The following is a 25071-nucleotide window of genomic DNA, read 5'->3' as shown; positions in this document are numbered from 1 at the left end:
CGCGCGCGGGGCGAGGAGGGCGTGTGCGGGCGTGGGCCGGGTGGGCGTCGGGATTTTCCCCGGCCCGCGGAGCAACGCGGCAGTCGCAGCCACCGGCGCCTCACCGAGCTGGGGCATGGGGCGCCGGTGGTGCAGCTGAAGTTTGGGAGTCTGAGAAGAACCGAGTTCCCGGGGAGGAAAAGTGTGCTGGCGAGAAGCGGGATCTGCTGGGGCTGGGTGGCGTTTTTGCCGCTCGCAGGCGACCCAGCTCCGCGGCGGCTGCGGCTGGAGAACTTTTTTTGGAGACTTGCAGCCTCCCAAAGGTCTGGGGGCCGTGGCGGCCCGGGCGGGGGTCGCAGGGCGCGCGGAGGGGTAGCGGTGGGAACCGCGGCGTCCAGCAGGAGGAGGGCTGTCTGCGGTGGGGAGGGGGCAGTGGTACGAATGGGATCTCGCGGGTAGGGGAGAAGCGTGGAGGCAGGGAGGAGTTGTTTGTGGGGTGGTGGGGAGATACAGGTGTTATCTTCGGTGGGAGCCCGGAGGAGGCTGGCAAGAAAAGAGCCCCTCCCGGCCTGGGATGCCACCGTCACGGCACGCTGCAAGGCTGGGCTGTTGCTGCTATTCTTATATACTTGTAACGGTGATTTGGTTGTTACTAAAAATGAGAGCGAGTAGTGACTGTGACCACTGAGGAAGAACCCCTCTTTGCTGTGCAGCAGATCTAACAGTGATTCCCAGTAACAGCCTCTACTCTGAGGTGAGGCGTATCCCTCCCTGTCAATGGACGCGCACTGCCTTTCCGAGGGGTTCAGACTGGGGAAAAGTCTGAGAGCATCTCTCAAAAGCTACTTTGGTTATCTTGCGCACGGAAATAGCCGCATAAATAAAAACCGACTACCGAGCTTCCCTCCTTGCTTTAGGCATTTAGTAGTCTTCTCCTGAAAGTTTTTTTGTGCCCAAGGGATGGGAGCATTTCCTAATCTTCGTGTTGGCAGCAACATACACAATTCCCATAGGATTTAGGGGTGGCAGGCCTTGATGTAGCAAAACAAACAAAAATTAACGGGGAGGTGCTTCCCCCTCCCAGAGGTATTTTGTGAGCTCTATTCAGGATTTTGTTGCTGTGACAGGAATATAAAAAAGACTAGGCATTATAGAGAAGAAACAGCAAGTTACTGGAAGTGAAGTTTTGAAATTACCTAATTTGTGTGCATTAATCATTTGGTTGTAATATATCTGAGAAAATAAAAACATTTAGGGAAGATACTCTAATGATTACAGAGTATTTGGATTTCATATTTTGGTGAGTGAAGGAATTGAAATGTGTATTGAGGTATAGTTTTATTTTGGGGTGGCAGAATTTGAGAAAGTAATTTTGGATTTTACTTGGACTAACGTGAATGGCTGAATTTAATCTGTATTCTGACAACTTTTTAAGTTTGGTTTTTTTTTTAAGTATCTGATATAATAATGAGGAATTTGAACCTGGTGTGACTGTAGTCCTTTTTAGCTCCAACTCTGTGATTCTGTCATGAAAGCAAATAATTCCCACTTTTGCTGTTAAATCTACCAAACCGAACACCAAGTAACATCTACTCTTGTAAGCAAAGTGGTAAGGATTCTGCTAGATGGTGCTATTTGATTTAAATATATTTCTCCCATTCATTATAATTGGCAGCAGGAATCCTAGACTGGCTTGCCTTATGAACTAAATATAGGTGAAGAGGCCACTTTTGGAGAATTGGCAATGACTGTTCTGGGTTAATTGTTGTTGCATTAATTTCTAGGTGAATGTTTGAATCCAAGACCAAGGTTGAGGTAGATTCTATTTATGGAATAAACTTAGTTTCATTTTGCTGGGTGAGTTGATCTGATCACTCATTTTTTCCCCTTTATGTGTACTTGGGACTTTAATGGCACTCTTCTACAATGGCCTAGTAACTTCAGAAGATAGGAATCTTGAAGTTGTTTTTAAAATGGATGTAACAAAATTAAAAAAAATTTTTTTTAAGTGGCAGGTTTTAAAAGGTACCTGGGTGAAGAATGCTTTCAGTAAGCAAATTCAAAATAATGTACTGACTTTAAAGTCAGAGAAATAATGGTTTTCAGTAATAAATATGTAAATATTTATTTTGCTTTAATAAAAACATTCTGAAAATGGGCCATTAAAAATAATGGCATGGACACAAAATAAAAACATGGATTTTATAATCTATCAAGAAATGCGTTTTCTAATGAGTTCAAGTGGATAGCAGACAGGCCCTTGCCTATGTTTTTTCTTTCATTAAGAAGTCGCTATATGGAATACTTGAAATTAATTTGTTCGGCTTTACACATTTCTATATTTTCACTCTACAGTTCCGAACATAAAAATGGCTGGAGTCAGGTTAATTACTGATTTTGTTGTTTTAAAAGCCAGACAGATTGAAGTCTCTACAAAGGTTTGGATTAGGTTTAATTATAGAGAGAGTGATTGAAAACTCTTGGAGGGAGGAGGGATGTTTGTGTAGAAATTTAAATTCTGATCCTCTTAGGTCATTTCCCCCTTTAACAGGCTTTCTTTCTAACAGTTATCCCAATTGCAATTAAGTAACTATGAAATAGGTTGTTCAATGTCTACCTTTCTCTAAAATGTAAGTTTCTTGAGGGCAAGGGGTAGTACTTCTAATTTCTTCTTTAAGGTATCCTTGACATTAAAAATAGTGCCATCAAATGTCAAAAGCACCAAATAAATACTGATGGATAAATAAGGATGTTAGACTCAAGAGCATTTTTTTTTTCCAATGTGACAAAATTTTTTTCAATGACCTCCAAAACAAGGACTTTGAAGTTTGAGTTCCATATGCTCTAGCCTAAGTGTATTTCAAAAAGAGCCGATAACAACAAAACAGTAATCATTATTTATCTGTCATTCTATGTATCTGTCACTGTGTTCAGCGCTTTATATCTGTGTTATCTAATTCTCTCAACTATACTGCAAGGTAGATTTTTTTTTGCTCTTGACTAGTTAAGTAACTTAACTTGCCCAAAGATACATGGCTAGCTGGATTTCTGACAAAGATTTCTTTACTTAAAACCTGTAGTTGAAGCCGAAAGATACATTTTTCAGTGTCCCAGATTGCCTTCCTGATTTAGGGTAGAATGCTACAGATTTAGGGAACAGCATTATGTAATCAGGTATAACAGACTTTAAAGATGTGATCAGATATGCAGTCTTAACCATTGGTGCACCCTCTGCCTATATCCTCCTTTATGACAGATATATGTGTGGTGTGGGGAAGACATAGAAACTTTAGGAGTGAAAGTTGGAAGCCTAAAATAATGAGGAATCTTTTTCTTCAGATTTTTCCTTCCAGAAATTCTCTGAAGTTTTAAACCTTAGACATTGTAGTTATGAACAATTTCTGTATGAAAAGTTGCTGAACTTTAAGCTCCTCTGTGGCTTTCTGTTCCACAGAAAGAATAACTGGTACCTGGAAATAGTTGAGTGGTGATTACTACTTTTTATTAAACTAATTTCATCTTTATGTAAGAGCACAGAAAGATGAATCTTCTATAAAGCAACATTAAACATAAACAACACATACTAAACAGTGACACTAAATGAACTTGTCAAAAACTACAGAAATCTGTGCGTCTAACCTGGATTTCAGAAAAGTAACTTTGGTTTTTAAATTATGAAAACACCACACAGTCATTTTACAGTGGTTAAAGCATTAATGATCATTTAAGTACTACTCCATATAAAAGAGAGTTTGTAGGAGTTAGCATCTACCAGCATCACCTATTCCCTTCTTTTTAAAATTGCTGTCAACACCCACCCCCCAAATGATAAACTTTCCTTCTTCCTTTCTTTGGAAGTGAAAGACAAGTGAAGTAACACAATTCTCTTCAGCAACCTGATTGACAAGCAGTTAATGCAATTCAAGATTTCTGAAACTAATGAAGGAATACCTTCATGAGAATAAAATTGTCTATAAGATATTAAATTGACTTTCCCCTTCCCCATCCCCAGGATGTTTCCTCCAAAATACTTGTGATCTAATGTCATCCTAGCTGTGAGAGTTTTTCTTTTGATTGATCTCTTTTTCATTATTTATAAGTATCCAGAAAAATTTTTAAGAAACCCAAAGAAAAATATAAAATGTTAAGTTTTAGTATTGTTTGATTTAGAGATTTATTTTGATTCTTAGGAAGAGTATTAATGTTGAAATGTATTTTTTCAGAACTATGAAAGAAAAAATATTGAAAGGTTTATTCCTACACTTCAGGGCCAGTTTGCCACATAAAACCAATTTAGGATGAAAAAAATTAAAAATCATTAAATTTTAGTTGCTTTGCAGTAGTGAACTAAATGTGTCTTATGTCTTCATTATTACTAGAAGATATAATTATTTCATTTTTAAACTGAAACACACTGTGGATTAGGTTACTTTTTTTAAATACCTGGGTTACTTTTTTAATTTTTAATTTTTTAATATAATTTTTATTTTTTCCATTAGAGCTGGTTTACAATGTTCTGTCAATTTTTTACTGTACAGCATGGTGACCCAGGTACACATACTTGTATACATTCTTCTTTTTTCCCATTATCATGCGCCATTATAAGTGACTAGATATAGTTCCCAGCACTACACAGCAGGATCTCATTGCTAGTTCATTCTAAAGGCAATAGTCTACATCTGTTAACCCCAACTTCCCAATCCATCAACATGGATGGAACTAGAGACTCTCATACTGAGTGAAGTAAGTCAGAAAGAGAAAGACACAAATACCTAGGTTACCTTTTATTAACACTTCGCCCCGATAGTTTAGAGTTAGAAGTAAAATTTGGGAAAAATTTTTTTTGAATTTCGAATTTTCTCTCTTCCATAGAGATCACAACTGTTAACATTAATGTAACATAGGAGTAGGGATTAATGTACTTGATTTAAAAAATATGAAACTACTTCTTGGAAGGTATAATTTAAAATATGTATTGAAGATAATTATAATTTTATTTTGAAATATGTGGGAATATTCTCTACTGTTGTGTGTACATTATCACTTTGATATGGGAATGATATAAAATACTTGTGTACTAGTGATGGATTGTTGGTTAGTATGTGAACTTCTGTGAACATTCTAGTACATTAATTTTATTAATAACTTCTTGTTTCTCAAAGGGAAGTCTTAAAGTAGCATTGGAACAATAGAATAAGATACTTGTTAAAATCTGAAAAGAGTTTGGAATAAAAAATAGTGGTTATATTTAGATTTTAAACTTTTATCAGATTTTGTATATATTGTACATATGTAACATCTATTAATGGTTTTGTTAACATGTAGCTTAACATGACTAGGACTGTGAAAGTTATTTGACTACTGTAACACAATCCCATGTGTACTATAAAGAGTGAACTGAAAGGTGATCCACCAAGATTTATATCCTTTTTTTCAGTAGTGTTAGAGAAATAGAAGAAATATTCTTCACCAAACTGTATGTCTTATTCACTGTGTGAGGTGTTGAAAAACAGGTAGAAAAATGGTCCATCTGGGGAAGAATAGTTTTTCCAAGTAACTTTTAATAGCTCTACAGGTCGGTCAAATTTATGGTAGGTCATCATGGGTAACTGGTATTTTTCGTCAGAGTAGGTTAATAGTTAAAGATTTTTGAAAAGTGGGGATAATATTGTTTTTGTAATATTGACAGAACCAAAAATTCAACGGGTTCAGAAGAGCCTGAGCATTTCCAGTGCAGTGAAAGAATAAATATTTGTTCTTTGCTCATCTTTAAGAGAGATGCTTCAGTTGGTATCACTTCTTTACAGCCTCACCCATGGCGTATGAAAGTTCCCAGGCTAAGGGTCTAATCAGAGCTACAGCTGTTGGCCTACACCAGAGCCATAGCAATGCCAGATCCCAGCTGGGTCTGTGACCTACACCACAGCTCACAGCAATGCTGGATCCTTAACCCACTGAATGAGGCCAGAGATTGAACCCGCATCCTCATGGATCTTATTCGGGTTCGTTACTGCTGAACCCTGACGGGAACTCCCGGTAACACTTCTTTAGTAATGACAAAACTACCCTCGTATTTCGCTTTAAGAATTTTGATTATTCTATTTCATGGAGGACACTAAACAGCTTTCCGAGAGTTAACAAGCCATCGTAGCATTTAAAACCACAATTCAGTTGGAGTGATCTTGAACCAATGGTCTGGCAATCTCTTATTTTTGATCTTCAGTGTTAATTTTGCTTCATGGCATATCAAACAAGTAGTTAGTCATAGGAAAAACATAGAAACTGAAGTATGAGAGTTTACTCTTTTTTACTCTTTTAATTTGTACCTATATGTATAGTATACTTTTAATTACTAATATAGTTTTATTTTGAATTAGTATAATCTAAGCCATATTAAAGTACTGTTGAAATACTTGTGAAGGTAAAAATAGTAGGTGAAAAATTTATGCGTGGCTCTGTCCATATAAGTTAAGCGAGGAGTTGATACCAAAAATAGGGTCTCACCTGATATTAATATGATTATTTTTCTTTCCTGATCAGATATTTGCCTTAATTCTTCTTTTCTTTACCTTCAAAATTGAGGAAAAATAAAAGCTACTTTACTGATGAAAGCTAGGTAAATTTATTAAAAATGATTTTATTTAAACATTAAAATGCATGCCTTCGGTAAAATTATAAAATTGTAAATACTACATAAAGAGCTGGTGGAGTTTTGTCATGGAAAGTTTAATGTTTAGTAGTAACAATTAAAGCAGTGCTATCATTTGAGTATTTTGTTTACGTTTGGCGCTTTGCTTGCATTGTCTCATTTAATCCCTTCAAGAATCTACTAGACTGTAGGTATTATTTTCTGTTAATGTTATAGAAGAAACAGAGGCTTAAGAGTTTATTATGCTTTTGGCTGTAGGTATGAAAACAGGAGATAGAAAATGGCCTAATTGATCAAGGTTTAAAAATGAATCTCACATAACAAGGTGTCTGGAAGAGGTAGTTTGAGAGTTGATTCAGTGAATCAAGGACATCAAGAGATCAGCTTCTTTGCCATCTTATAGTTTCCCTCTGTGAATGCAGCATCCAGCATCCCTGCATCAGCTTCCCGGTATCACTTCCTCATACAACCAAGTGTAAAGGCAGGAAAAAGGGCAGGGTTGTTCCTTTATGTTTCATCAATCAGGAAGGAAAACTTTTCCTTGAAATAGCTTAGCCGATAGCTACTTATGCCTTATTGGAGAAAACTGTGAAATTCCCTCCCCTAAACCAGTTACCAGGAAAGGTAATGGGATTACCATAATTGGCTTAAATCAGTCATCCTTGGGGCTGGAAACATTTTCGCCTGAACTACCTAAACAAAACTGGAGGTCTTTGGCAAGGAAGATGTATCCTTGAGGATAGGAAGAGAGTAAAACGGGTCCCTGGTCCCTGCTTTTGTGGAACTTTCAAGTTTGAAGGAGAAACATAAATAATAAACAAGTAAATATAGTAGGCAATTTCAGATGGTGACAAGTGATATTTAAAGAAAAGTAATGAAGTGTTATGATGTAACAGAGAGAGTGACTGGGAGACTGCATTAGAGGATAGTCAGGGGAAGGTTCAGGGAGGAGACTTTAAGCAGAAACCTGAGTAATATTGAGAGAATTGGTTATGAGAAGGTTTGGAATTAGAGCATTTTAGACACATCTCAATTACCATTGAGGTAACCTTTTAGATCAGCATGATTGCTCAAGGATATGTAAAATGTAAGTCAAAATTGAAACAAGAAACCATGCTTCCTGGAGCATGGTTTTGGCTTTTATTAAGGAATTGGGTGGCAGGTCTGGTTTATCGGAGTTTTCCTAAATATTGAGGTTACCTATCTCTTATCTTCCAAATGCCAGGGATATAGTTGTTTCTAATAAGGACAGTGGAATATATGGCTTTTATAATAATATTGATGATAGAAATAGTTAAGATTTATTGAACATTTAAAGCCTATTGGGTTAACAAAGGCTTGTACGACTGGCATAGTTATTTCTCATAAGTTTTCCGGGTTGGATGAGACACTCTTACTTTATGCTTCATGGCAACCCCTCCTTACCCTTTTTCATGTCTATCACAGATTTATCAATTATTTGTGTGTTTTGTTTAATGTCTCATCTCCTGGATAAATTGCAAGTTCCCTGACGAGAAGAACCATGGTTGTCTTCACCAGTGTATTCTCACTGCTTAGCACAGTGCTTGGAATTCTGATTAGATATTTGTAGAATAAATGAATCAAGGATGTAACCTGCTATAAATATATGACAACAGGATATCACTATATCTAGCTCATTTTCTCCCCAATATTCCTAATATTTAGTATCAGGATTACTATGTAATTTCTAAAGAAGAGTGTTCTGTAATAAAGGCATTTAGTAGTCTTCTGTGGCTTTTAGGACTACAGGAGGTTATCTAGTTATATTACTGTGAAATAGGTATATGTTTTTAATATGAATTTTTGATAGAATAATCTTCTTTGTGTTTCAGCAAATTTAATAATGTAAATGGAATTATGCTTTATAGTTTCAAGGTATTTTAATGTGTTTTATTTAAATCTCCTGATAATTCTGTGAGGTAGATGATAATTCCTACTGACTGTAGAGATTCATACATGGAAACTGACTGGCCCAGCTAGAGTAATACAGATCATATGTGGCAGAGCTTAGTCATATTTAGACTTTTTGATTCCAAGGTCGGTGTTTCATTACACTATAGCTGCCTCTTTTAAAATGAGTTATACACACACACACACACACACATACACACATTAAGAAGGCTTAGATATGGATTTGATTTAACAGGGAATCATGGACTAGATAGATGATAGTTAAAAGTTCATGTCAATACTTTGAGAAATATTGTTAAACACAATCCTATATAATTAATTTCAGAATGCTGCATCATAAGATCTAATTTCTGTTTGAATTCTATATACTTTTGTTATATAAATTGATTAGTTTGGGATTTGAGGTAGGTTTGGATTTCTCATCTGTGAATATTGAGGCTAATTTTGGTTAGTAAAAAATTCTTTTCTATTCCTTTGTCAAATAGCTTTAATTTGGAGAGTTGAGGTAGTGTTTTGTTTTGTTTTTCTCCCCTTTTGTACCTCTCTCCAATAAGGAGTAAGATTTTTATATGAATAATAATAATGATAATTATTAGTATTATTTTGGCCACACACTTAGCATGCAGAAGTTTCTGGGCCAGGGATTGAATCCACATCACAGCAGTGACCCAGGCCACAGCAGTGACCCAAGCCATAGCAATGACTGGCTGTTTAACCTGAAGAGCCATCAGGAAACTCCTGAATTATTGATAAACATTCTTTTCTTATTTTTGTTTTTAGGGTGGTAAACTATATATTACATAAAATTTACCATTTTAACCATTTTTAGATGTACATTTTAGTGGCATTAAGCACATTTACATTGTGCAGCCATCACTACCATCCCTCTGTAGAACTTTTTCATCTTTCCAAAGTGAAACACTGTACCCATTAAATAGTGGCTCTCCATTTCCCCTTTCCCCCAGGCCCTGGCAACCACCAGTTCTGTTTTCTGTCACAATGAATTTGACTATTCTAGATACTTTGTATAAGTGTAATTATAATACTTGCCTTTTTATGTCTGGCTTTTTTCCTTGCTTAATCCCTCCAGCAACTTCACGAATTTGATATAAGCCTCATTTTCTATAGGGCAGAAAAGAGTCTCAGTGAGGTTATATACATTGTCCAAGTAAATAAATAGTAAATTTCATAGTGTGGATTCAAACTCAGGTTTCTGACTCCACTGCCATACTGAACAGTCTTGCCTCAGTGTGTTTCAATCCTGGGAAAAAATAATGGGAGTTGTTGAGTGTGGTGAGTGGGAAGGACTGTTTGGTTAGTTCTCTTTACACCATTTTTAGTTAGGGTGAGATTCGTTTGAGAAGAGAGAGGTTAAGGAAAAAGGTTAAAGAAAACATTTTTCAGCTGCTAAAAAGGTGGGTAGCCACCCAAAATATCCCACAAATAGCTCCAAATTCTTTAGCTGGTATCTGATATTTAACAACTTGGTTGTAAGGCTTGTCAGAGAGGAAGATGCCAATTAAGAGCTCACATTATAATTTCAAGTAGAGCTGTTTCTCCACTCTTCTTTCTGTATCTAGAAGCCAAATAATCTGGCATTAGTTATTTTACTTGGTAAATGTTTGAGGCAGAAATAAATAGAAGAAGAATATTGATGTGTAGAAAAAATACTTCTCTAATTATGAGTTTCCTCTACTTGTCTCTTCCAGCCAGCATGAGACCTATTGGCTTTTTTGTTTTTAGACTAGGGCATCTGGAACATTCCATGTGGTCCAGGACCAATAGTACAATCATATTGAATCTATTATATAGTCATTTCTGTAGTACTGACTATGAGAAAAAAATGGAAACAATTTCATTGTTTTCTTTTTTCACAGTGTCATGCACTATCATTTATAATTGATTAAAATTATATGATTATTATACTTTATTAGTGCATATAAGCAATAGCTATTATTAGGAAGCTATTAAAGGTATTTCAATAAGCATTTTTTTTACCCTGAATTAAAATAAGGGACTGATACTGTTACTCTTTAATTTAGAAATATTGTAATGAAAAAAATTTGAGTTTTTTGTACCATAAAATACATTACATTTACATAAAGTACATACATTCACACTACATATATGTATATATGTATATGTATATATATGTGTGTAAATATGCATGTGTGTGTATATATGTATGAATTTTTTTTCCATCTTCAGGTAACAGGTCATCTTGGGAAATGACTTACTAATTCATTTTTAATTCAAATCAGTACTGGGTTAATCTTGCAAGTAAGTTGGACTTAAAAATTCAGAGTCATGAGTCCTGTTATGGCTCAGTGGAAATGAATCTGACTAGCATCCGTGAGGATGCAGGTTCAGTCCGTGGGCTCACTCAGTGGGTTAAGGATCTGGCGTTGCGGAGTTCCCGTCGTGGCGCAGTGGTTAACGAATCCGACTAGGAACCATGAGGTTGTGGGTTCGATCCCTGCCCTTGCTCAGTGGGTTAACGATCTGGCGTTACCGTGAGCTGTGGTGTGGGTTGCAGACGCGGCTCGGATCTTGCGTTGCTGTGGCTCTGGCGTAGGCCTGCAGCTACAGCTCCGATTCAACCCCTAGCCTGGGAATCTCCATGTGCCGAGGGAGAGTGGCCCAAGAAAAGGCAAAAAGACCAAAAAAAAAAAAAAAAAAAAAAAAAAAAGGATCTGGTGTTGCTATGAGATGTGGTGTAGGTTGCAGACTTGGCTCAGATCTGGCTTTGCTGTGGTTGCGGCATAGGCCAGCAGCTGCAGCTCTGATTTGACCCCTAGCCTGGGAACTTCCATGTGCTGGGGGTGCAGGCCTAAAACAAAAACAAAAAAAAAATTCAGAGCCAGAAAGATTACAGTATAGGCAAGTTTTTATTAAAATGGTAAATCTATTGATGCTTTTCTCTAAGATGGGGATTTCATTAACAAGAGAGCCTGTGACATAGTAGTCATTGGCTGCTAGTGAGTAAAATGTTTGTGTTTGTGTTAGATCCCCAGTAGGATAGCACCCTTAAAAGAATAGCTGAAGAGAGTTTAATTGAAGGTAATGTGCAGGGTTAAAACCAACTAGGGATGGAAGAACACCCAGGAATTAGGAACAAGAGAAGCTTTACCCTGCTTAGGTCTGAAAGGGAAGAGAACAGTTACCAATGTCTAGTGAACACTGTGGTCCTTGCAGAAAGGCTACCCTTCTGGAACTGTGGTTTTATGATGGGGATCATAGCCACAGTCAGACCCACTGCAAACAGAGGCTGGAGACTTGGTAGGGAGGCAGTCTTTCTTTCCCTGCCCTCTCATCAGTTGAAGCCTTCTTTATATAGAGCCCAACTGGGAGCCACAGGGCAATGGAGCTGAGATGATCAGCCCCCCAGGTCACAGCAGAGCAGAAAGGCAGGGCCACTGGAGAATACCCAGGACAATGTTCAAGTTTTAGTTCCTTAGACATTTGAAACAAGTCTTCCAGTTCTTTAAATAGAATGGCCTCAGAAAATAGAGCTTTATAAAAAGTTGGGTTTTATCAAAATAACACTTAAAATTGGAGTTCCCAGTTGTGGCTCAGCAGTAACAAATCCAACTAGTATCCACGGGGATGTGGGTTCAATCCCTGGCCCAGCTCAGTGGGTTAAGGATCTGGCATTGTGGTGAGCTATAGTGTAGGTCGCAGATTTGACTGTGATGTGGCATTGCTGTGGCTGTGGCAGGCCAGCAGCTATAGCTCCACTTAGACACCTAGCCTGGGAACTTCCATATGCTGGGGGTGCAGCCCTTAAAAAAAAATTAAATATGTTTAACTATTTTTCTGATAATATAAATCTATACATTTTATGAGGTGGGGATAATATTTCTTCTGCTTTCTGCTCTCATTCCTTTATTTATTTAAGAAATGCTGTCTCTCATGTGTCAGCCTCGGTTGAGTCTTCATCAGTCAGATCTGAATAATGCAGTAGTTTCTGCCCACTGGTAGCTCATGGTTCAGAGGAGGCCCACCATCAGTGATTCCCACCTGGGTAACACACACTCTAATGAGTGTGCAGAAGGTGTTATGGGAATTCTGAAAAAAGCCACTGAATCCAGCCAAAGATTATATAATATACTCATGAGATATTTCCAAGAGGATATTTATTAAATGAGAAATAAACATCAGCCAAATTGGATTGGGAGGGCATGCAAAGAATATTTTAGAGGGAGAGAGAAACATGTCCAGAAACATGGAGTCATTAAAGAATATGGTACACTTAGTAAATTAAAGCTATTGATGGTTAGTCTGGCAAATTAGGAACTATTTCATTTATATTTACTTTTTATACAATTTTAAAAGTTACTTTTCATTTATAGTTTTGAAAAATATGGATACATTCCCTATGTAGTATGATACATCCTTGTAGCCTTTCTTTTTCTTTTTTTTTTTTTTTGTCTTTTTTGCCATTTCTTGGGCCGCTCCCACGGCATGTGGAGGTTCCCAGGCTAGGGGTTGAATTGGAGCTGTAGCCACAAGAAGCTATTGTAATAAATTAGCTGCTGTAATAATGTGCCATTTTTTTTCTACACTACTGGCAGTCCAATGGATGTCTTAGGATATAGAATACACAGGACTTGGTAGCTTAAATATCAAAAATTAGGGTTTTTAGGGTGTCTGTAATTGTGGGTAGAGGTTAGAGTCAAACTTTAGGAGACTATAAGAGGATAAGTTTAGTAAGGAGGAAGAAGATAAGTTTAATCTGAGATGCCTTTCAGACCTAGAGATGAAGCATTTTGGGAGGAAACAGATATGTGGATTTTGAGCTGGTTGGGTGTGTGTAGCGGGTGGGGGCAGGTGTCTAGGCTGGAGGTACAGAATTGAGAAAGGATGGAGAAAGAGAAGTAACATTTGTAAGCATAAGGTACCTGTGTTTCAAGCATTGTGCCGGGTACCTTATTTATATTTCATTTCATTCTTTGCAGTGCTGTGAAGTAGGTATTATCATCTCCACTTTAGTGATGAGGAAACTAAGGCTGTAATGGGATAAATGTTTAGCTAAAACACACATGTCAAACCTGGAATCAGAACTCAGGCTTACCTCACGTTTTCTTTATAAAAAATAACTTTACTGAAGTATGACATTCATACGGAAAAACGCATGTTTCATGAACTTGAGGAATTTTCACTAACTGAACACCACAGTGTAATCTAGCACCCACATCAAGAACAAGAACGTTATCAGCACTCCAGAGGTTTGACACAAGTAGTGCCCTTCTACCCCCCAATTTCTGAGAGCATAGATTATTTTTGCCTGTTTTTCCCCTTATATATGGTCCATTTTTCTTTGCTTACATATTGAAGCCATGCGATGGGTGGGAATGAAGAAATCAAAGATGGAACCTGGGGGCATACTGAAGGGATAGGTTGAAGAAAAGTTTGAGATTGAGACTGAAAAGGAACACTAGAGGGACGTGCGGAGAAACTCATAAGGATTGGCATCACAGAAATCAAAGAAGGGGACTTTTGAGAATAGAGGCAGGAGTTACTATGCCAGAGAAAGTAGCATGAATGAGGAGGTTAGACAGGGGGTGGATGTTTAGAGTAAGAGATCATCTGTGACCTTAGGGAGAAGCGGAGTACACCCAAGCTGACAAGCTGTGTTTTAAGGAGTGGGGGATAGACAAGAAAGTGGAGACGGCAAGTGTGGACATCCTCCACGTGGGAAGGGAACTATAAAGAAGACAAACTAGAAGAGGATATTGATTTTTTTACTTGGGTAATTTTGCATGGGGCAGGGGAGTATAAGTTGGGGAACACTACTGGGTTTTATTTTCTTGTGAAGATGTCAGTTGCTTTCAACCACTTTTATTGAAGGATGATAATATGAAAATTCTCTAGGGGATATGGAAGGGAAAGAAGGCAGTAGGTAAAGTGGATTTTAGCTCTAGTAGATGGGCTTGAAAGTGATTGTGTTAGTTTTTAAATTTAATTTAATTTTGAATTAAAGTATAGTTGATTTACAATGTTGTGTTTCAGATGTACAGCAGAGTGATTCAGTTATATATGTGTGTGTGTGTATATGTATATTTTTCATATTCTTTTCTGTTATAGTTTATTACAAGATATTGAAGATAGTTCTCTGTGCTATAGTAGATCATTGTTGGCTATTTATTTTATATATAGTAGTGTGTATATGTTAATTCCAAACTGCTAATTCATCCCTTCCCACTCCTATGAATTTTTTAAAATGGTTTTTAGGATGGGGTAAGATTCTTTGATGGGGTTACATTGCTAGCTTTTGTCAATTGGTTTTATTTATTTATTTTGTCTTTTTGTCTCTCTAGGGCCTCATCACGGCATATGGAGATTCCCAGGCTAGGGGTCCAATCAGAGCTGTAGCTGCCAGCCTGCACCATAGCCACAGCAACACCAGATCTGAGCCACATCTGTTACCTACACCATAGCTCACGGCAGCACCGGGTCCATAACCCACTGAGCAAGGCCAGGGATCGAACTCACAACCTCATGGTTCCTAGTTGGATTCATTTCTGCTGTGCCATGATGGGAACTCCCTGTCAATTGGTTTTTGAAAAGTTTTTTAAATCTTAGGAGATTAGAATAAAAGGAATATTTGTAGGTGATGACTTGGAAATGCCAGTGGAATAGTTAACCAACTTAATAGCTGCCTGCAAGAGCTACTAGTCAGGCTGTTAGCCTTACAGCAAGTTTTGATAGGAAAGTATTTTTAAAAATCTTTCCTGGTTAGTGTATTATAACTCCTCTGTATAGAGTATCTCTAAGTTTCTTTGCTACTTTTAAAATTGGTAAAAGGTTCAAATGAGAATACTTGAGTAAAATCCCTATTTACATGTACAATGGTACCCTTTAAAATAATTTTTAGTATTTAAGTACTCAAAGTAAAAATTGAAAAACATAGATAAGCAAAATGAAGAAAATGAAAGTAACCATATAACATTCCTGATATTTTTTCCTGTATCCATACATGCATATAAATTTTTGGGAGTTACTTGATAAGAAAAACATCAAAGCCACTTGACTAAAAAGTACCCTTTTAAACAAGAGGAGGAAAGCAACAAAAGGAACTCTTTGTGAGCATATATCATTTTCCAGTCACCAATAAATACATCCTTCAAAAACAAAAGTTAAACCTTTTAAAATTACTTACATAATTTGCTCATAAAATCCATTCATTCAAGGCGCTACCTGTGTGAGGCTCTGTATAAGACAGTGGGGATACAATAGTGAGCAAGGTATACATAACCAGCCAGAGAAGTAAACAGGGTTTTTGGAATAGAGAGTAGTTTGTGCTTGGGAGAAGTGCAGAAGTGGGAGAAACTTTAATCCTTTCTAGAAACAGAAAGCTGAGTAGTCCTTTAGTTATGTGGGTGTGTTTGGGGGAGGGGTGATTTTGAAAAGGTGGTAGAGGCTACAGAAATGAGCAAGGCTAGCTTCTGAAAGCCATGCTAAGAATTCTGAATTCATCCTGAAGCTACTCGGGTTCAAACAGAGAAGTGCCTTGATCAGAGTTTACTTTCTACTGTCTTGAAAATAGGAAACAGGTTATTCAAGATGTGAAAACAAAAACAAAAACAAAAACAATTCTATTTTACCCAAATGTAATAAGCCCAGATGGATTGATAAATATGTTTTGTTATTTGTAACAGGATAAACTTAAACTCAGAGGAAAACAGAAGGACACATAGAAGTGGTATAAAGTCTAGTTTGTTATTAATGTTCTGTTTTTATATATTTCACAATAAAATTTGTAACATTTTTTTCCGTCAATAGAGAGGTTTACAAAATATGTTGTTAGTTATCACTTGTGAAATACTAATTCATTATTGTAATTTAGTTTATAAAAATGTATTTGAATTTTTTTTTGTCTTTTTTTTTTTTAGGGCCGCACCTGCAGCATATGGAAGTTGCCAGGCTAGGGGTCAAATTGGAGCTGTAGCTGTCGGCCTTTTATTTTATTTTATTTTATGCCAGAGCCACAGCAGCGCAGATCTGAGCCGCGTGTGACCTACACCACAGTTCAAGGCATCCCCAGATCCTTAACCCACTGAGTGACACCAGGGGTTGAACCCGCGTCGTCATGGATGCTAGTTGGGTTCGTTAACTGCTGAGCCAAGATGAGAACTCCCAGTGTATTTGAATTTTAAAAATTTAAAGTATAAATTAGAATTAGTTCTGCATAAAATATTAATAGCATATTTGCCTTTTACATAAATCTTGTGACTGTTTCATTAGAGCTTTGAAATCTAACTGACAAGATTAGGATTGTTATTTATTTTTTTGTTATGTAGTTATAACAGATATAATAAATTAAGTTTTGTCAATATAATTGCAACATCCAACATGAAACGAATTCACTAAAGTTTACAACCATTGCTGTTCTAAGCAAAATTCTTAAGTACTTTCATTCGATCATTAATCTAGCATGCTTATATTTATTTAAAATCAACAATGAGCATATGCAGGTCAATTTGATTTTTCTCTTGGGAACTCGAATGAAGTGGCATTTGTTTGAAAAATCTTCCAATAAGGATAATGGTCTTCATATCAATTGTAAAATATTGAGTCATTGATTGGAAAGGCAGTGGTACTGCTGGTTTAAGAGTGTAGCATACTTTCTTGAAGTGTTTTCCTTATAAATCTTAAATATAGAAAAATCTTTCTATTTAATAAATCCATTAGACTATTTTATTTTATTTTATTTTGGCTGCACCCACAGCACTCGGAAGTTCCTGGGCCAGGGATCAGACCCATGCCAGTGACCTGGAGCCGCTGCAGTGACAATGCCAGTGACCTGGAGCCGCTGCAGTGGCAATGCCAGAGCTTTAACCCCTAGACCACTATGGAACTCCATGACTTTCTAAGTCCATTCCCTTTGCTGTTTAGTTGTTTATATGATGTGTACTGAGAATTTGTTTATGTTATGGATATACTTCTCATTTTTTTGCTTGTCCTCTTGGCAAGGATAGAACTTTGAAATGTACACGAATTGTGTATGTGTTACAATAGCCTGCTGTCATTTAAAGAAGAGGGTGGGAAATATTTGCATCAAACTAAAAATGGAAACCAAGATGAAAAATATCTTTTTTAGGTTTTACCAGCCCTTTAAAGTATTAAAGATTGCTTAGAGATATTTTGCTATGTGTCTGTTTTATCGCATTTTTTATTATTGTTAATATGTAAGTAAAATAAGTTAAAGAATGACTTTTTATATGTATATTTAAACAATTATAAAAGGCAGAGAAGTAGGCACAGGTTGGTATTACTTTTGTGTGACATCTACCAGTTCATCTAAATAGCTTTAATTAAAATAAAGGGTCTTAACACTCACTTCTAATCAGAACATGTCGTACTTTTGTCCATTTACTTTAAATAAATAGGTATTTATGACAAAGTGCACATTTCTGATTGGTCTCTGTAGTTGCCTTTGATTTTTTTTTTTTTTTCTCAAATAATTGCAAGACTGATGATGTTTAAAAATTTTCAGACTTCCTTTCTGGGAGAGAGAATGAGTTTCATTTCTTTGTAAATGTGTAAAAATTTAAGCAGTTGAAATAAGAACTACCTACATTCAGGGCCCTATTTTAGACAAAAAAAAATAGCCAGTGTAACAGGCTTATGGGATCTTTCAGCTTCCTGAACTATGTTGCTACAGGCAAATACTGTCTAATTGTGACATTTGGTCAGATTGAGGTGTGTTATCTAGAAAGAAAAGAGTAGTCAGGAAAATCTAGGGTTAATAATTTCTTAGATTTCTTAATATGATTTCTCAGCAAAGTTGGAGGACCTATAAAGGACAATTCTTGAGCCTGTTTGATTTTGAGTAGGTTATATTAAATTCACATTGTGTGAGATATATCACTTATCAGTGCCAATACTTCAGTTTTAAGTCTAATGAGTTTCCACTTGTGTGGCTATAATGAGGGTTTTTGATCCTTTTCTTCCAGCTATTGATGTATGATGAAAATCCAAACAATCATAATTTACTATGAGTAAATGAGACTTATTTTTCTGATATTTGAAAGTCATGGGAGCCCTGTCTATTCCTTCTGTTTGTTTATTGCTGTATGACTAGTTCTCTTTTCTGGCTGACTTCCAAGTTATGTTTTCCATTCAGTGTAATCCTGAGATTATTGGGCCTTCATTTTTTTTTTTTTCTGTTGATGACTGATAGTATTTCATATTACTGATTGACATTCAGATGAACTTAATAGGACCTTTATTTTTGAGGAACTCTGGACATATTTATTTTGCCTAACAAAGAAGGCTACAGTTTCAACAATCAAAATATTTTAGAAATGTAAACCTTTAGATAGTATTTAAGTTGTATGATCTTAAAATTTAGAATTACTTTCTCTGATCCCTTTCCTTCAAGGGATAAGAATATTATTCATTTAATATTTATAGAGGTAGAAGTTGAATGTTTCTGAATGTGCTGTTTTTCTAGTTGTCTAAAATGTTGTGATATCATTTAACCAGTAAGGCATCAGACTACTAAAATAGGTGGGGGGGTGTGTTTACTAGAAAGAGTATTAGATACTCTATTGTAGTGATAGGTGCATCTATATAAAATTCAATTTCATCTATAGTCAAGATTTCTTTCTTCTGTGTGAACTACTCAAAAGAACCACGCTGCAAAGCTTTAGACCACTAAATGCTTGTGTTACTTTTATTTATTTGCATATGTAATTTATTGTATCTGTTAAAAAGGGAAGTTCTTATAAAAAGCAACAAAACAGGAAAAACAAGCAAGTAGTTATTTCTTCTCGTAGATTATGATTCAGAGTTTAGTTTAAAAAGTTAAGTTTGAGAGATTCCATTCAATTTTGGTAGAGTTTTGACAGGAAGTTGAACATACAAATGTTTTTAAAACATTGAAAACATAATTTACAAAATACCAAGAGTAAATTTACAGGGTGTATTGGCATTACTCTTATTGCATGTGTTACATGCTAGGCTGTAAATTATTATTACTTTGTTCCATAAAGACCAGTATGTTTTTATACATGTTTATTTTAAAGTATTTATCTATGCTGTGCATCATGGATGACTTTTTATTTTGAAAAAGGGAAATTATAGTTTCCATGTTTAGAAACTGAATAAAAAGAACTAAGAAAAAAACTGAAGAACCAGATGGTTTAACATCATATGCCATTAATTTTTACATATTTAATTTCTGAAATGAATTTATTTTATGGTTCTGATTGAGTAGGTTAGGTTCTTTTACATTTGATGTAGTATTTTAAGGGTTATTATTAAGATTTTCTAATTCATATAAGTGAATGATATTAGAGATAACTTTGATTTGATGTTTTACATCAAATTTGATGTTTTGCATCAAATCAAAGACTCTCTTTTGAAGACAACTTTAAGGCCTTGAAATCTAATGCTCCAATGCATTGCAGTGTTAAAAAAGGAAAAGATACTGTTCTCCTGATATGATAATTGAAATGAAGATAGAATTTTTCATTTCTCCTTTTAAGTTAATTTTGTAATACAAGAAAATTCCGTTTGGGGCTTTATCTTATCAACTTCTCAAGTTATACAGAACCAACAGGGAGGAGAGAAGCAAAGTTTGGGGTATTATCCCTCCCAAGTAATCTACAAATAAATGGTTCATTGTTCTTATGGAAAAGGAAAAAGATTTCTTTTAACTTGGGTGATGATCTCTTCTATAGATGTGTTGAAATCTGGAAATTGAAAAAAAAAACATATTAATTGAACTCTATTTGGATAAGGTAATTGACTTTCTATTTTTTAAGGTTCTTTACTGGAATGGTTACTGGAACACTTGAAATGGATAAACTTTTTTTGCCTGAAGCTTATTCAGGCAGCCAGGAAATCTTTCTCTCTTACTTGGCGTAAGTAAAGATATTTTTCCATAGGATATTGCCAAAGGTTTATTTGGCTTGGCAGTCACATGGATTTGTGATTACTTCTTGAGGGCAATGATTTTACTTCATGAAAATATCAGTCATTATTCTTTAAATCCCTGGTCATCTAGAAAAAGGTAAAGGGTTAATGCATAATCACTTAATAAGCTATTAACATATTTGAATGACCTAAGGAACACCCAATATTAATGACCTCATTATCTTGCAGTCCCAGTGAGGTAGATGCTATACTCTTTTATACACAAAGAATCTGAGACAAAAGTAGTTAGAAACTTGAGATCATACATTTTAGTGTTTATAGAATCCATATTTGAACCCATTTTTTCAATCAAACATTTTTTCAAATGAATATTACAGTTTTGTCACATGAAAAGTTCTAAAGATCTGTTTCACAACAATGAATATAGTTAACACAATTGACATGTACGCTTAAAAATGGTTAAGATAGAAAATTTTATGTTACATGGTTTTTATCTCAATACAACTTCTATTAGAAGTAATTTGGGGGGGGAGGGTTTACTTGTAAAAATTTAGTGAAAAATAACAGGAGGTAAAAATGTTCATTTTGGGAGTTCCCATTGTAGCACAGTGGTTAACAAATCCAACTAGGAACCATGAGGTTTGCGGGTTTGATCCCTGCCCTTGCTCAGTGGATTAAGGATCCGGCGTTGCCCTGAGCTGTGGTGTAGGTTACAGATGCAGCTCAGATCCCGCATTGCCGTGGCTCTGGCGTAGGCCAGTGGCTACAGCTCTGATTGGACCCCTAGCCTGGGAACCTCTATATGTTGTGGGAAGCAGCCCTAGAAAAGGCAAAAAAAGACAAAAAAGTTCATTTTGGTTCATTTTGGATTTGTTTTGTTTTGACCACACTCACATCATGTGGAAGTTCCCAGGCCAGGGAGCAAACCTATGGACTCAGGTTATTGCCATGACAACACCTGATCCTCAACCTGTTGTGCCACAGTTTTGGTTCTTTTCTTATCCAAAATGGAACTTCTGAAATTTAACCACTTAAGAGGAACCTAAGTTTCTACTTAGATTTGGACTGAGCTGTATACAAAGTCTAGTTTTCTTATAATCAAAAGATTGTAATTTTTTTCAAAAATCTAGTCAGTGATATAAAGGATAATATGTAAATCGAAATTATGGTACCAGAGAAAAAGTATTTCACTTTTTCCTTAAAACATCTAGTCAGTGATATAAAGTTAAAGGATAATATATAAATCAGAGTTATGGTACCAGAAAATAAGTATTTCACTTTGTTACTCTAAATGAGAAGTCTTCTTTTCAGTAGAAATCTAACTGAAGCAAGCCTGAAGATTTTTAGAGTTACAGATGCATGGTTTTCTGTGTGTGTGTGTGTGTGTGTGTTTTAGGGCACACCCTTGGCATATGGAAATTCCAAGGCTAGGGGTCAAATCGGAGCTGCAGCTGCCGGCCTACGCCACAGCCACAGCAATCTGGAATCTGAGCCATGTCTGCAACCTACACCATAGCTCATGGCAACGCTGGATCCCCAACCCACTGAGCAAGGCCAGGGATCAGAACTCACATCTTTGTGGATAATAGTTGGATTCGTTTCCTCTCTGCCATAACAGGAACTTCACAGATGAGATTTTGATCATGTAAAATTTCTTTAAAAAATAGTTATTCTGTAGCTGTTTTTCAGTAATAGCAGTAAAGCATTTGTTTTAAAATAGAATAAAAACTATGTATTTTACAATAATTAACATATTTTAGCGATGCATCATTATTTTGATGCCTTTCCATATAACAGGATTGATGTGCAACATCTCAATTAAAAAACCAACTGCTGTAAGAAGCTAGTGTCTCTTCTGTGTCTCTCGAAGATTAATTTTATGCACCTATATTTTTAAAAATTGTTTCACTTATCTTTTAGATTAAAAAGAACAATTGATAATATGAGCCAATTGTTTAGAATTAGGTACTTCAAATTATGAGATTTAATGTACTTCTCTATCTATATATGTACTGTTTGTTTTGACCGTAAATGTAGAGAGTGGAGTTAATAATACTCAGTTCAAGACATAGTATATCTTTGGTTCAGGCCTTTCTCCTGTTTAATCCACATTCACTCATTCACTCATTTACTTACTCCTGTCTACTTCCATTCCCCATTTCTACAACCTCTAGCCACATAGGAAACATTTTAGGTCTGTCCTCTCTGTGTGTGTGTTTAGTCTCTATTTGTAACTACTGCATTGAGGATTTATTTTTTTATATTGTCTAACTGCTTGAAAATTCTCATCTTCAAATTATTTAATTTTTTTGTTTTTTAAAAAGAGAATCTAATCTCCTTGAAGATAGGTTAGTTCAGATGAACTGTTTAAAGAACAAATATAACCTAATTTAGCAATTTATAAAAAGTAAGTAAGTTTAACATGTCGAAAGCATTGAGAAATTTAGGAGAGTATATTATTTACTCTGTTACCTCCTTGACTTTTTAAAATTCTTCAAGTAAATAAGAGATAAACTTCATTTTCCATTAAGCGTCAAAGTTTGTTATTCTTTGTAGTTGGTTATAGCAGTGAATAAGACCTCAAATATAATAGGAATTCAGTGAATGTGTTAATTCCATTTGATGCCACAGTTACCAATTTGTAAATTATCTTGGTCAATTTAGTTCATTTTGGGGGCCTTTATATTTCAGTATGATTTGGACATTAGTCAGGCAACCAGAGTTTATTACAAAAGCAATAAAAGATGTAGTTTCTACTTTATAATCCAGTTGGTGACAGTGTTCCTTCCACAATGTTACTGTTTTTGATTCACATACCATTATGTATTCTAAGCATGTCAGATTTATCTCCCTTTTAATAAAGGAGAGGTTGAGACTGAAGACATTTAATGGCTTGTACAAGGTTACTTTGCTTTGAAGTCATCAGGACTAGGACTGGAATCTTCTGATTCCTGCGCCAATGTTCTTAACTTTATACCCATGTTTTCAAACTCTTTTCCAGAAAGAACTGAAGGAGATGACGTAGTGTGAAATGAGGACCACACTAGGGTATGAAATAAGGCCATCTTAGAGAAGCTCCAATATTAATGTTTTTATGTAGTGGGATAAAAGGAAATGTATTTTTTAAAAAAGCGTGCTTCCTTTTAACAAAACTTTGAAAATCATTGTTTAACTGTATTGTTGCTGCTTTTATTTTGGGATGGAAGCTCTATATCAAATTAGTCAATGTTAATTCCACAAAAGAATGAGAAAATAAATGCTAATCACTTTGGGTAGTGTGGACATTTTAACCATATTAATTTATCCAATTTTTGAGCATGGGATGCCTTTCCGTTTATCTGTGTCTTTAATTTTTTTTTTCTTCAATTTGTTGGCCACACCCATGGCATATGGATGTTCCTGAGCCAGGGATTGAATCTGAGCAACGCCAGATCCTTTAACCCCCTGCACTGGGCAGAGGATCGAACCTGAGCTGCTGCAGTTGGATTCTTAGCCCACTGTGCAGCAGGAACTTCATGTCTTTAATTTTTTCATCAAGCCTTTTGGTGTATGGATCTTTCACTTCCTTTGTTAAACTTATTCCAAAGTATTTTATTCTTTTGATGAGATTAAAAAGAAATTTTAGTTCATTGTTAGTGTACAGAAATGTTTGTATATTGATTTTGTATCCTGCAGCTTACTGAATTGATAAATATTTATTGAATGAGTGAATGTTGAATAAATAACGAGTTATCAAGAGAGGATTAATTTACATTCACTTTCCTCTGAGAAAAGTCTCAAAGTATATGCATTTGATGAATATTTCCATAAAAATGATTTTGTCTTAATGCCTAATAGTAGTTAGAGTAATTTAGCCATGATTTGAAGAATGTTGCATGTGATTTCCTTAATGCCCACTGCAGCTTTGTGACGTTAGTAGTATATCTCCACTTTATAGATGATGACACAGACAGTTGACACTTGCTCAAAGCTAATTACGTGCCAGAACAGAGGCTTGAGCCTAGGTCTATCTGTAACTAAAGTCAGCATGACTCTACTTTGCTGCTTCCTAAATTAATGCTTAGGTTGTGTGGAAAATTTGTTTCTGATGACACTTATCCTTCCCAATAATGCTGGATAAATGAGGTGTTACTGTAATAGGTGCTAATTGAATGACACAGAGAGTAAGTGCAAAAGAAATTAAAGAAGGAAAAAGTGTGTGCTCTAGTTAATAGGGAAGCTTCTTGGAGTATCTATGGAACTTTAGTTCACTCAGTGCTATGAAAGTGTTTGGAATACTGGATCTTATAGGATATCTGGGATGTGAGTAAGTACTGTTTAGGAGAGTAGAGGTATTTCAGTTTGGACAAAGTGCTTGGAGGCCTGGTGGTGGGTATCTTGAAAGAAAGGACTGGTGTGACTGGAAGAGAGAATTTGTGGTAGGAAAAGTAGGATATTTGTTGATAAAGTGAATGAGAGTGATTGGGGGCAGTATATAATCTATAAAGAATTTATTTTTTTCTTTAGCAAAGAACAATGGTACTGTGGGATGAAGTAGTGTTTTTAGGAAGTTGAATCTGATAACCACATCCAGGTTTTAAGTTCGAAGAGTGTAGCATTAGTAATGCCCTCAGTAAGAGTGGCGG

The 25071-nt window shown here is 35.9% G+C and overlaps 1 protein-coding gene across 20 annotated transcripts in view; it reads left to right on the top strand.

Moving 5' to 3' along the window:
• Positions 1–25071, top strand: part of SSBP2 (single stranded DNA binding protein 2) — a 312577-nt gene that overhangs the window by 745 nt on the left and 286761 nt on the right. For 2 of the 20 annotated variants that reach the window (XM_085013954.1, XM_085013951.1), the window contains exon 1: positions 6525–6595. The exons of 12 other annotated variants lie outside the window; for them this stretch is intronic. In XM_085013954.1, the coding sequence (XP_084870080.1) occupies positions 6585–6595 (11 nt within the window). In that variant the 5' untranslated portion in view covers positions 6525–6584. Of the gene's footprint in view, positions 1–405; positions 1589–6524; positions 6596–20334; positions 20434–23447; positions 23495–25071 lie in introns of those variants that run through there. 6 more of the 20 variants (XM_085013957.1, XM_085013950.1, XM_085013948.1 and 3 more) reach the window with 5 other exon arrangements.

The sequence above is a fragment of the Sus scrofa genome, chromosome 2 (assembly GCF_054392235.1).
Source record: "Sus scrofa isolate SSC_HxYL_T2T_F1_AM1 chromosome 2, Sscrofa_HxYL_maternal_Yorkshire_Landrace_v2.0, whole genome shotgun sequence".
In the NCBI taxonomy this organism is placed as follows: Eukaryota; Metazoa; Chordata; class Mammalia; order Artiodactyla; family Suidae; genus Sus; species Sus scrofa.
This window is presented reverse-complemented; position numbering and strand designations above follow the sequence as displayed.